The sequence below is a fragment of the Accipiter gentilis genome, chromosome 20 (genome assembly GCF_929443795.1).
Source record: "Accipiter gentilis chromosome 20, bAccGen1.1, whole genome shotgun sequence".
In the NCBI taxonomy this organism is placed as follows: domain Eukaryota; kingdom Metazoa; phylum Chordata; class Aves; order Accipitriformes; family Accipitridae; genus Astur; species Astur gentilis.
Genome location: NC_064899.1, coordinates 670312 through 684660, shown reverse-complemented (window position 1 = coordinate 684660; position 14349 = coordinate 670312). Strand labels below are relative to the sequence as shown.

Genomic DNA, 14349 nt, shown 5'->3' with positions numbered 1-14349 from the left:
GTAACCCTCTTCTCCAAATTGTTAACTCATTTCCCGTTTTTTTCTTATGGTACCTGACAGGCAGATTGATTTAATTACCATTACCACACTGCTAAAAAGTTCTGTCTGCAGACCTACTCCCAAAGGCCTAATCTGCTCTGTACACATTTGATCGCATGTGAAGTCAGTAGTGCCAGTCAGAGCAAATGCTGCCTCATACACCACATTACAAGCTTACATTTTCTGGAGCTTTTAGTTCTACTTTAAAGCCCAGAAAAAGCTATACTGGTTTTAGGTAGCAGGTGCCGGGAGGTCTGAGATGAGGGAAAGAGTGTAACACAGACAAATGGAAGTGGAGAGTAAGCACAGAAGAGGGAGCACAAAGCCACATACGTTTGGCACAGAGAAAAGGGCTGAAAAATTCTGCCCACAGCCTGAGTCCCTGATGAGCCTAAAAGTTACCAAAGTATCTGCGAGTATGTGGGGATATGCCTCCTGGGAAGCTAGGTACCAATTTCTGTTTACATTCCTTTGCAATTTAAGGAACAGAGCCAGCCAGCTGAATTCTGCCTGTACCCACAGAGATGCAGGGTTTCATAGGGCTTGTCCTGACTGACAATGTACAGTAAGGAATTTTGCACAGAAAAGAGCAGTCACCATGACTTAAAGAAAAAAGAGAGGAAAGAGAGTGTGTCTCTTGAACATAGCAACCTACTTACCAAAGAGCAGATAACTTTAGTTTAGCTCCCTCTGTAGGTATACATTTAAGTAGCAGATTGCTATCCATCCATCCCATGTCCTACAGAAGTCCCCTAACCACCAAGGTTCAGGGTGCCATAGCTAGGGCTGCTCATCCTCCTTCTCAGCAGGACGGGCACTTTGCAGCCAGGAATACTTTGTTCAAGGTACAGGGAAAAGAAATGCGGAGAAAGCAAGATGTTACACCCTCACGGCCAAGGCACTCCGCTGACAGACAGAAGCAATTTTGTTCCTTGCTTGCTCTTTTAAATCTATATTTACGTATCTTTTAATGTAGTGCTCTAATAGAATAATAATAAGCAGGTCATAACTTTCCTCACTGCAACTTTGCAAGGAGCACTGCCAACTAAATGTAGTGCTCTGAATCATGCTATAAGGCCAGTGGGCTGCTTTCTAGATGCCACAGTTTCATTTGCATTCCAGAAGAAGGAATTGAACCCAGATGCCCCAAGTTACCGATGGTGTGTGCATGTGGCACTTGGCAGTTTTGTGGAAAGACAGCTATGCTAGCTTGTGAAGCAGCAGGAGAGCAGGGAGAAAGGGAGCCCAGAGAAAACACTATGCTGCTTTAAAAACTTGAGGCACCACTTCAATAGGTACTGCGCTATTTTACACTGCGTAAGAACAGTGATTCACTTGGACTACAGCTTTGTCTCGGACTAAGAAGATCCAGACTCTACATTCCCTTATCTTCTAGTTACTGGCTGTTAAACACCTGGGAACGTAATGTCCAAAGACCCACATGTTATGACAATTTGCTTGCAACCAGTTACTTTTTTCACAGAAAGACACACAACGGGGATGAGAAAGACCGTGCTGACAGCTCAGGGTGGAAGAAACAATGTCTCTGTACAAGGAATGTTTGCTTTTGAATCATTTTCATGCAATTTTCTAATTGAAAAGGTTAAAAGAATGGTAATTTTAATACTACATTTTATGTGCAATAATTTATTTTTTTTTTTTAGTTTTCTTCATTCAGTCATAGACTTTACACTTAAAAACATTTAGAAATATCAGATTGTCCTAAGTTTGCTTTTTGATTCAGAAAAGCAAAAGATTTAGCCTCACAACCACTCCATTAGATTAATTGATAGTGTTATTTTCATTTTGCAGCCAAAAACTGAGGCACAAAAAACCTGCACAATTATAAAGAAAACAAAAATGTGATTAGTTTTGTGTCCTAAATGTAGGAAATCTTTTATCTAATTTTTCCGAGTGCTTAGCATTCACATAGTTAAAATATTATTGAATTAACTTGCCATTTGGGGAATCAGCACTTTTGACAACTTATTCTCAGGTACCCGACTGAATAATATCATTTAAGTGATTCATTCAGCAAATCAATACAGGGATAGGTAGAGAATCTAGTTTTGGAAGGTGGCATTCCGCCTCTCTGATATATAAGATCATTACTTATCTTTCTGCAATTCCCCATGTAATTCCCAAAATGCACTGAAACTTTTTCAGAAATCTTTTTTATCACACAGATGTCTTTTATCCACAAGCTTCTCTGAATTTTATGCACTAATTAGATAAGACAGGGATTCTCTGGGATAAAAGAACATACAGTATGATCACACCAATACTTTATTTTAATGCCTTTATATAGATGCTTTACTTTTGACATCAAACCATCATTGTTGCAATCCACTTATCAGAGCAAGTGTACCTGGAGACACATAAAACTTGCCAAAATTTATAAAGCTGTTTTAGGCAAGTCTAGTATAATCAAAATGCTTTGCCTATCACATGACCTACCCTCTTTCACTGTATTCTTTGTATGACCTATAACTATCAACACTTTTCTATAAATAATTACTAAAAACCTATTTTCCTAAAGCCAAGTACCTTTTAATACTACTATCAGATGCAAAAAACCAAATGTGGCATATAAGCATTTAATAATTAGCTGTAATACTCAGCTGATTAAGATTCTGAGTAACAGAAGTAGGGGGGGAAACATGTAATTCATCACAATTACTGTCCACATTTTTGAAGGGCAATTCCCTTATTTCATCAGATAAATATAAGAAACCTGAACACTTATTTTGGACTGGTATTGATTTTTCTCTGTCTTATCTATTCACCAGCAAACAGAGAACATCAATACCGCCTCCAGCTCTGCCTAGGACACAGAAAAAATACATGCCACGTTGCCTCCCCAAAAAATTTCAATATGCCATCAAGCTTAGCCTTCTCTAAGAAATCAACCAACCAGTTGAAACAAAGACATATTAAACTAAGATTTTAGGGAAAGTTTCTAATTCTGAGATGTTTCTGTGACAATTGTGAAGCACCAATTTTCACATCATTCTGATTCCCGAGCCAGCTATTTCTTGTGTCTTACTTCTCTGCTCTCAGATGAGATAATTCTGCAGAGTTACAGCTATGAGTGCACAGATACAAACAGTTACAGAGCAAAAATCTTTTTGCCATGAAGATCAAGACAAGCCAAAAACTGTCATACCATGATTCACAGGCACTGTCTTATCCTATATAGTAGAAAATGTTACTGTACAGCCTACCTTCACAACATGCAGAGCTTCTGTGTGCATGCGGGAGTGACAAATATTAAACACCCTCTGTTAAATAGTATAGTACCCTCTGTTGCAGATTTATGTCAAAGTTGAAGGAAGGAGAGAACAGAGGATAAAAACATACTTTTGAGCATTGATTCCATCAATGGCCTGGATCATCCTCTCATTCAGCTCCTCCTCAAACCTTCTTTTCTGCGATTTCGTTCTGAAATGAAAAACGGAAGTTACTTTGGAAAATCATTACACTGTCAATAAACATTAACTTTAAAACAATGGGGTGATAGCTGGCATAAACTTGTGAGGATAACCACAATTTTTTAACATTTATGCTGCAATAGCAGCTACAGGCTTCAGGCACACGGAGCCTCATAATATGCTCTTAACAAAGACAGCATAAGCTACAGTCTGACACACACACACATAAAAAAGAATCCGGAGTTTAGCTGTCACGGAGCACTGAAAAAACAAACACAAGAAAACATTTTCTAAAAAAAAAAAAACCAAACCAAGAGAGTTCAGGAAATTCTCGTTGAAGGAAAGTCTTCCACAGTGTTATGAATTCATGAAAAAGAATGGGAATATGCTCAAATTCATAAAACATTCCTGTTTCTTGTAGTTATTTTTAAAAATCCTTGTCAGAATGGTATGATGAGCAATACTGTGCTAGTGCACTGAGGCATAATAAGTATTCTCGACCGAGAGCCTGGTAACACTTCTTATCTTGGAAATATTTTATTATTTTTAATTAGAAAACTCAGTACCAAGTCTGAAATTAGTTTCAAACATATGCCATGTTTCTCTATTTATAACTCATAACACAACTGCAATGAAAAAAGGATCTTTTCACTGGACTCAGCATGAACCCAACAGAGGATCACCAGAATGGGTTTGTCTTTGCTAACATATGTTACTGGAAACATCATCAGTCCTTTCAGCAGTTGTGCTTTCCTTAAAAATGGAATATTTCAAATATTGCCAGATTATGTCTCTGTCTCTTGAAAACTTAAATGCAGTGTTAACTCAGTAACAGTGTTTTGTAAGAAGTCAACAGTCAGATCTGAAATTTGACTCTTTGCTTACTGAAATTTTCTTAACCTACAGATTGAACCCTGTCAAAGGTAACATGGATTTTCTTCAACATCAAGTTTTGGGTTATGTCCCCAAAACTGATAACCCGTTGCAGGATTCAAATTCATACAGAAATGGTATTAGTGTACTTACAGTAACTTTAAACAACCCAACTGATTTCATGCCTATTCAATGCTACCAAACTTGGGTAAGAAAGTGTTTACAACTTATTTTTCACATATGAAACAATCTGCCTAGGAGAAATAACTGGACAGGTGAGGAGACATTACCTATTCACACTTCATCCTCTTGGCAGATCTCTAACAACATAAGACTACCATGTAACTAGGTAAGAGCTAAGCCTGCCACAAACAGAAGCCTACAGTCAGGCTTCAAACCCCACATTTTCATATTCTAATAAAATACTGATTTTCAAAGTGCTTATTATCATTTCAGCTGTCTCCTGTGGGAATGACTAACTAGCTAATCTAGTATCCTAGTTCTATACCTCACTATGGACATTAGACTCCAGTAAAGTTTCTAGGAACTCCTTCCATAATATGGTATCAAGACACATGGTAACATCTCTACCTTTTGGATATATTTTGGAGTGGACTTTAGAAAACAAAAGCAAGAACATCTCAGAATCTTAAAGAATTGCATTATTTGCAAATACCACAGTCCAATGATCTTTTTTTTTTTACCATAAGGCTGATGGAAGTCCTTTTGACATGCTGTCCAAATGTAAATGCTCAGTTTTAAAATCAGAAACTGTTTTTATTAATATCATGCATATTCAGTCAAAACTTGTTCATCTTCTGGAATTTAGCAATATTTTAGGTAATTGCATAGCTCTCCAGTGATTTGTTGAGAAGACAGTTACCAAGCAGAGAGATGGGGAAGGAACAGACAGACACACTTGTTTGCATAACCAAAGACAATAAAAATACAAATTTTTTTAAGGGTTCTTTCAAATAATTTTACGGTATTTGTGATATTACTTATAATTTTGCAAGAAAGACTTTATCTGTAGTGTTACCAGGTCTTTAAAATAAAAAATATCCATTCCAGGTTTCTGACAGTGCTAAGCTTGTTTTTTAAACAGATGTCATTCAACCCTGTTTCCATTTCTCACCATCTTGCCCTAGTCATTGAAGTACCAAGCAGGAGAATGAAAACTTAGAGCTACTGTGATAATGCAAACATTTTGTGTAGCAAGAGCACTACAGGAAGACCACAAAATAACTTTTGAATGTTTACTACTGCAAATGTACTACAGACCCTGAAATAATAAACCACAATGCAAATACAAATCAATTAACAAAATATATAAATGTCTTTTTTTGTACATATTAACTGTTGTGACACAAATAATATTAACAGCCCTTTCCATCTTCCCTTTTCTTACCCCTCTGTGACTCCTCTCAGTTCACCTGCATATAATTTTCTCCCCACTGATAGAATAATTGGGTTGTTAGGAGAAATTAATAGTAGCCCATCAACATGCTTATACTAATTCAGAATAATGCTATTTGTTATCAGGAAGTGTATTTGCAGTTCCTAAGTAATATGTCTGCCAAACTGTTCCATAGCCCTTCTCTATGTAAGAGTTATCAGATGAAAAAATAGTTTGGGTGAGAAATGGCCCTCAATACTTGAAAGCATGCCTTATATATATGTAAGAATGCGTATGAATGTATATGTATTTATATGGACTTTATATGAATAAGTGATTTTTTAAAATTAATTTACCTCTCTCTGCAACGCTGAAAATGATATTGCCCCATGGGAACATCCTAAAAAACAAAAGAAAATACCTATGAACTTTAACAGACTTTGAAAACATTAAGTTGCTTTAAAAATAGTGTTGAAAACAGGGTCAAGTAAGGAGAAAAGTTTCCAATACAAATACTTTTAGCTTTAGATTAAAACTGTCTAAAAGAAAAATCCAGCTAAGAGTGAAGATGGAGTGACCTGGAGACAAACTGATCTATCATTACAAACTGTAAAAAAGTAATACAACAGTCTGAATCCAAGAATGTTTTGCTTTACTAGAAAGTCACTGCATCAAAGTCACCACTGTTTTAATGTAGCCTAAACTGCTGCCAGCTTCAGCAAAAACCACTATTACGTGTTTTTGAAAAAAACAGACCTGAGTGGCCAAATACAGGCAATGGTAATTATTTTTATTGATAAGCAATAGCAGCCATCACAGCTATTTTGGGATTAATAGTGATGGCTGGGTACCTTCTGTAATGAACACATCACAATCTGCATTCTGATGCACTGTATTTATTGAACAAGATGGGTTAGGTGGCTCAGTCCTATGTTCTCCCACGTAACAGGAACAAAACTGAATGCGAATGTTAAAAACTATCAGAATTTACCTTTATGTTTGTACTCTTTAGACGTGGAAGATAATGCAATGTACAAGCTGTAGACTGACAGTGTCTTACTGACAGTAGTGAAATAGTGTTACCAAAATTAAAAAGAACTCTTTTCTGTTCAGTTTAAGAGTTGTAACATTGCACTGTAGTACTGCGAAACTCAGGCCGTCAGCCATAGCTGATGAGTGGTTAGTGCACCTTCAAAAGGTAGATGTTACAGCGAGTATGGTTCCCAGAGAACTCTTCTAATGAAGTCTACTCCAGGTAGCACAGGGATATTCTAACTTCACAGCCTTTGCTCCAGGTTTGGCCATGTTCCAAATGGAGAATGTGGTTAAACAGCCAATAAATCTCAGGGAATGTCTTTGTATCAAAAAGTGTTTCTTCCCAAAGGTGCTGCAACCTGGCTTTAGGTTCAAAACGTCTTTCCACAAGGTGAACAGCAGCCACTCTACATGCCGTGACTGGGGCTTAAGCGCAAAGGGTAAAATGGTGTATTTTAGTAAGTATGTTGGACTACTCACAATTCAGAGATGCACTTATAGCAAGACATGTCCCCTTAGAGTCTAATCCAAAGCTCACATGCCAATGGAAAAGCTCCCAGCAACTTCACTGGGTTTATGCCCTGTACAAACATGTCTGTCTTCTATCAGAAATAATCAGGTATTTAGCAGTGAGCACCTTTTCCCTTTCAAATAATGCTAAATTGTATGAAATGACATAAGTAGGCCCCTACTGTTGTGCTAATCTTGCCGTTTTCAGTGGTCATGCTGTCCCTGTGGTGCAAGTGTGCAAATGGCTTGGCTGCTCCCCAAGATTCCAGGTACCGGGTCATGCGGACAGAAGCTCTCATTTTGGCTCCATCAAGAGTGTGTCGAGGTCTAATGTGGTGCTGAGGGCTTCGCTTCTCTCCCTGATTGATAGAGAATAAAAGGTGATATCAGCCTTGGTGTTCATTACCTTTTGAAGCAGTAATGCATCATCTGGTACCACATATCTGCATGCTTAGGAACTTAAAAATGGAGAGATGCTAAGAACCTGCAATTCTTAATGATATTGCTGGGAAATATCAGAGACTTATTTCTGAAGAGCGGGAAAGATTTGCAATGCAAACATTATGTATTTGTAGGCATCAGTAATAGCTCTGATCAATATCTTATGGTAGTAAATTATTCAATAAAGAGATCAGTGGTCCTGCTCAAAAATAACTCTGACTGGCCACAAAATAAAAGTACTACTAACCTTAGGATTGATTACAAAGTAAGTCTTAACATTATGCTCTTTCAGATATGGGTCCCTCACATCTCCATCCCCATCTTCCACTTTGTAAGCTCCATTCAAATGTGCCAGGGTGACTGAGGTGATGTGAACACGGCTGAAATTATATTTCAAAAGAATGACAGAATCACAAACACCAATCAAAAGCATAATTTGAACCTGATCAAGCTTTTTTATTAGCTTTTGTATATACTTTTTATATGCTACTTACTTCATTTACAGTCCTTCTAATCTCATTTTTAGAAGTTCTAACGGGCATAAATCTAAAGGTTTCCATCCACAAAATCTACTCCTTAAATCGCAGGAAATACTGAGTGCCTGTTGGTTTTTTTTCTCCTAAAGACAGCACCAAGATTTAGTTCAGGTTTCTCCATGAGGGCTGATGGCTGAAGACATGGTACCTATGCATTCCTCTATGACACAAAAATCTACGTTAAGGTGGTTAAGGTTAGCAAGCAAAGCCTCTTACCCTGGGACTCCTCCAGCTTCCATGTGGTTTGCCAGAGTAACATCATGGGACCACACATCGTACTGCCACTTCTGTAGCCCAATAACGCCACAAAGCACATTCCCAGAGTGCACTCCTACACGCATATTAATATCAACTCCAGTTGCATCTCTCACTTTCCTGTAGTTGAGAGGAAAATCTGTTATATACATAAAAGAGCCTTTGTTTTCTTTTAATTTACCAGTCAAATTAGCATTAGAAAACATTTATTTCCTTTCAGCATTGCCTCCATTCTTTTTATGCTAGGATTATTTTTATGTATTACCTTTCCTATTATCTATATTTGTAACTATTTGTAGTAAATATTTATTTTCAAGTCTATGTGTGAAGGCCCTTCTTTTATACTCATCTGAAATTATTTGGGAGGGCTGAATTAAGTAGTGCTGGTAGAACCCAGGGACTATTTTTGGCAGCTTTTGGAAATCTGAAACTACTGTTATGTGCCCTTCTACCTGAAGACCCTAGTATCTACGTTGTAGACCTTCTCATATCTGTCATATCTGAGAGAAAGGATGAAAAACACAGCACCTCAGGATATTTTACAGGCTGGTGGCTCATACCCTTCTTGGGGATATGGGCTCAGTGCCATTCAGGCTGTGGAGAACACAGCAGCCTTCCACATGCTCGGTGAAGGCTGTACCCACTAGATGGCTATACAAAGAATGAGAGGCCACACTCACTGTCCAGACCACATCTAAACCTTGACTTTTCCAGTGACTTTAGACAGAGCTGAAGTATCTGTTCACCCCAACCCAAATCTCAGAAGAGCCCTACACATAAAATAGACATCAACTTTTCCACAAGAAGCTCTTCTGAATCACAGGTGCATGACCAAAGTCAAACAACCAGAACATTTTCAGACATACGTCATATAGGTACCTAACTACATATGTAAAGAGTTATAAAATTAATTCAGATGCCTACAGGCTTATACAGTTCTAAGAAATGGGAAGATTGTAACTTAAGTGGACTTGTGTATTTAAGTCTCAGCTCATGTGGAACAAAGCCTAACGAGTAATAAGGAACATGTACATACATTTATATTGGAAGAATTCAGAGTGTTGATGGAAGGAACAAATAGAGTAAGAAACTCAAATGGCTCCTGTATATGAGTCAGGTTCATAGCTGTAGCAACATCTTCAGTCTCAATGATGAGAATCATGAGCTCTGTACCTTCCGAATTACAGAATTAAACTGGCCTGTTTCTCTTCTTTTTTTTTGAAAGGGAACATAGAACTTAACAGGCTTAATTTGATATGGTAAATCCTACATTAAGCAGTAGTTCTCAAGTGTTCTTTTTCTGGGAAATTAAAATAACAGGAGCATGACTGAAAGTATTTTGTTAAACTGTGTTTTGAAGTTATTAAAAAGAAGAGAGGAGAAGTTTTTTAATTCCTTCAGTCCTATCAAGTGTTTATTGGTATCTTTGCCATTTTACACTGCTCTCATGTACCTGACATACTTGAAAATGAGCAGCTTGTAAATGACCTTTGCATGACAAACACCACTTTGCACAAGGAAAATGACCCAAGCTTAACACTTTGGGGGGGGGGGGGGGGGGGGAAGCGGTTTACAAAACTGGGCAAAGTGGAAGAGGAACATTTAACCTCTAGGAATGCTTGTCGAAAGGCTGTCTGCCATATTCTGCAGAGCAAGACATAAAGTCTGCTTTATAATAAGTTCTCAAGACTTAAGGAGGGGAGGAAGTAGACTATGTTCCAGAACTGAATCTTCTCTTCCATCTCACAAATTAAAGAAAACATAGAAGATTTTAAATTAGAAGTATTACTCTGGACCAAATTAGGGTTTACTACTTCTCTCCTGTTAAATCTAAATAGCAAACTGCTTTATTTCAGTAACTTAGGCACTGAGGGGTCAGTTTGCACCTCAGTGACTGAATGTAACAAAACCTCATATCTGACAAAAAAGATATTTTACACAGAGTGAGTCAAACATATATTGAGTGACACACTTCCAACAGCAAGAGTATTACTACTTCTAGTTTTATATGTGTTAACTGACAAAACTTTCTAGAAACTCCTCACCTAAAAAATTAATTACAGAAAAGTTGAAACTAAACCTAAACCTGGGGTCGAGTAAGACAGGCATATTTAATTGCTTCTTTAACAACATGGGAAGTAGGCGTCTCAGCCCAGGAATCTGTAAGCCATTAGAAATGTCTTTGGTAGACATGCTCAGTATCACTCCACGGGCTCAGGGCTTAAGGTATCTTAATTGCGAAGGGACAAATGCTCCTGACCACCACTGAACTCCAAACTCAGGAGAAGCCAGGAGCTCTGGCCTCTCAGAGAGCCATTTAACTAACAGGCAGGTGGCAGCATCATGGCTCTGAAAAAAGCAAAGCTTCCAAGTCCTAAGTGATGTCTATGGGATATTTACCATCTTGAAATCACAGAATCACAGAATAGTTGAGGTCAGAAGGGACGTCTGGAGATTGTCTAGTCCAACTCCTCCTCAAAACAGGGCCAGCTACAGCAGGTTGCTTAGGGCCATACCAGTTGGATTTTGACTATCTCCAAGGCTGGAAACTCCACAACCTCCCTGGGCAACCTGTGCCAGTGCTCAGTCACCCTCACAGTGAAAAAAGTGTTTCCTGATGATGTCCAGAGGGACCCTCCTGCATTTCAGTTTGTGCCCATCATCTCTTGTCCTGTCACTGGGCACCACCAAAGTGACTGGCTCCATTCTCTTTGCACTCTCCCTTCAGGTACTTAAATGCATTGATGAGATTCTTCTCCCTCAGCTTTCTCTTCTCCAGGTTAAACAGTCCCAGCTCTCTCAGCCTTTCCTCATATGAGCAATGCTCCAGGCCCTTAATCATCTTTATGGTGTAGTGACGAGATAGCCTGGCACAACCCAACATCTTAAAACATTTCTTTGCTAAGGCTGAGATCAAGATTACCATGCTGGACCTTGTAGTAAAACACAGCAACTACTGCAGGTCTGAATGTTTCAACCAGCAGCACAGCAACAGATAGAACAGCAACAACCTTTTTATTATGGAATATTTAACAAAAGTTCAGCACTTACTTAATGGCTTCACACATGTCCAGTCCCATTTTCACACAATTCTTGGCATGATTTTGAAGAGATATAGGTAGTCCAGAAACACAGTAATAGCAGTCACCTAGGATTTTAATTCTCATACATTCATTTTCCTGCAGTAAAAAGCAAGGTGAGATGGTCACTTTCAATTTGAATTACATAAATGAAGGGTTACTGTTACAAAGACTGACTTAAATGATATTAGCAAAATCTTTCTACTTGAGCTTGTTTCAGTAGAGAAGGATTTGGCTTGCTAAAAAAGAAGTGCTGTCAGTTTTTTAGGGATGATTCCTCCATCTGTTATGGTCCTTAATGGGCAAAACCCATTAAGGGTTTTGCAGGAAGCAAGTTCACTGCAAACCATTACCCGCAGTGTGGTTCACAGTGTAAAGAACTAGTCAAAGTATCATGTACTCAATCGAAATACAGTCTTTTTGTTTGAAATATGAAATCAAAAGACCACATTTACATCTTTGACAAAGTACTATGCAATACTTCCTGAAACTAGCAATCATAATCTTATTTCTATCTTTTGAACTGTAAGGCAATGCAAAGATAATTTTTTTTTTTTAACCAATACTGGAGAATAGTTTTGGAACTAATAAAAAACACAGAAAATTTTTACCTGTTTTAACGTTTCTGATTTTACTTTCACACACAGCATGAAGTTTGATGTGATTTTTATAAAAATGACACCTAAATAAACAGAAGAAAATCTTCTGACTGTATTTGAATCTTTTCTTGAGTAATCAAGAAGCTGTGGTCAGTAATTAAGTGCTTCGATCAGTATTGTCTCTCTTGTCCTCCAGTCTTTAAATACTTTTTTCAGAAATCAGAAAATTGACTATAAGTCTTCTATCTTGAGTTTCTTAATTCTTGTTATTGTAAAAAATCTATTTAAAAGAGTTGTTCATCTGCCATTAAGCTTTATTGGGCTCCATGAGCTGTCTCTATTGCTCCTATCAGAGAGAGCTATCTTGGGTTTCACAGACTGTCACACTGGCAGAAACACACTGTTGCACTCAGACCAGAGCCAGATTTTTTCTTCACACGTTTCAAGTCTAACCTTCCTGCCAAAGCCTCAAAAATGCTGCCTGAAGGTAGGAGAGTCCCCACGAAGAAAAAATATTTCAAAAATTACTTACTTATTCAAACTAACAATAGCAGCCCAGTAGGAACCCACCTTTGCAATCTGATCAAACTTGCCAAACAGCTCATTTAGCATGTGCACCAATTCCCCTGGCGAGCAGTCACTGGCCAGGCGAGTGAACCCCACGATATCAGCATACAAGATGCTACAACAGAAATGAACAGAAACTGGGTCACAGTTTCCTTCTGCAGAACTCAGATTTATCAATCAACAGCAAAACCTGAAAGTAGGCATTCTGGACTTCACAGAGCTATGCCTGTACCCAAAACAGCCACTATTAAATGTGGAACAATAAGTATAACTGTATTTATAGGTAAACCTACATTTACCTTTATAGGCATTATGTTTAGAGGTAATATATACCTATATTTACCTTTATAGGTATTACCTTCACAGGTATTACCTTTACAGGTATACCTATATTTATAGGTATTTATAGGCATTCTATACCTGCATTTGTTACAGTGTATTAAAAAAAACAGAAATCTTTTTCCTACTCACAAATCAGCAATATAATATTAATGGCAATTATTTCAATAAAAATGTTTATTGTCAGAAATTGCTTAATAACTTTTTATCCTTGTAGACATTTTCTGTCTAGAATTACCTGTCAGTGATATGCAGCATGGAAGTCTTTGTTCACTTGTTACTCAGACTATTAAATTCAAGCTTGACTGCTAAGATATTCAAGCCATACACTATGTTTCTATTCACCAAGAAAACTTGACCAATTCATGAAATCAGGCTAAGGAAAAGGTATTTGTGCTCACAAGTGACAATGAATTTCCTCAAAGTCCTGCAATACTTGCTTTAAAAAAGTAATTTCTAAGAATGTCATTCAAATTAACTTGTCTAATAAAAAAACCCCAGGCAAAACAACCTGTAAAGATGAAAGAATATTTGAAATACATGGTGGATTATTTTTCTAATGTCGACAAATTTATAATTAATAAATAATTAGATTTGTTAGCAGAATATTTTATCTCAGATATGGTGTAAAATACCTATGTGATACAGCTGTCTCTATTTACATTATATAAAACCTGAGAAATTGCTCCAGTTAAAGAGAATTACAAATTTAGAATAACATAACTGACACGAATTACAATTTTGACTAGCATACATGAAAGCAGAATTTGGTACCTTAACCTGAAAAATTAAGACATTATAAAGAAAGCCTGTTAATGCGTGGCTTTTTCTAAACAACAAACTGGAACATAGAATTGTTAGCATTTGATCAAATTAATGGATACTAAACATTAAGTTGCTGAAAAACATATTAAACCAATTATTTTCTTAATTGCTCTCTTAACACTTTCTTTTCAAAATTTTTCTGAATGTTGTTGATACAGTTTATTACAGTACAATACCTTACATTGGTGTGCCTTTTGACATACAAATTATGGAAGTTGTTGGTGTTTTCCATCTGGCCTGCCTTGGGACCTTGTAACCGCTGAATAATCTCTGCCTTCATTTCCATGGCAATGTGAGCAGGCAGTAAAGAAAGTAGAAGACGCTCCTAAAATTTAAAATGAAATGTCCACAACTTCTTTAACGAAATTAGCATGGAAGCAATACTGTGCAACGCATACACTACTTTCAATACCCTAGAACATG

At 37.4% G+C, this 14349-nt stretch overlaps 1 protein-coding gene across 2 annotated transcripts in view; it reads right to left on the bottom strand.

Annotated features, from left to right (window-relative positions):
- ADCY2 (adenylate cyclase 2) overlaps positions 1 to 14349 on the bottom strand; it is a 196798-nt gene that overhangs the window by 59101 nt on the left and 123348 nt on the right. For both annotated transcript variants that reach the window (XM_049824068.1, XM_049824069.1), the window contains 8 exons: positions 14103 to 14251; positions 12766 to 12877; positions 11568 to 11695; positions 8478 to 8636; positions 7973 to 8105; positions 7467 to 7643; positions 6096 to 6139; positions 3400 to 3480 (listed from right to left, as the gene is read on the bottom strand). In XM_049824068.1, coding sequence (XP_049680025.1) covers positions 3400 to 3480; positions 6096 to 6139; positions 7467 to 7643; positions 7973 to 8105; positions 8478 to 8636; positions 11568 to 11695; positions 12766 to 12877; positions 14103 to 14251 — 983 coding nt within the window. The remainder of the gene's footprint in view (positions 1 to 3399; positions 3481 to 6095; positions 6140 to 7466; positions 7644 to 7972; positions 8106 to 8477; positions 8637 to 11567; positions 11696 to 12765; positions 12878 to 14102; positions 14252 to 14349) is intronic.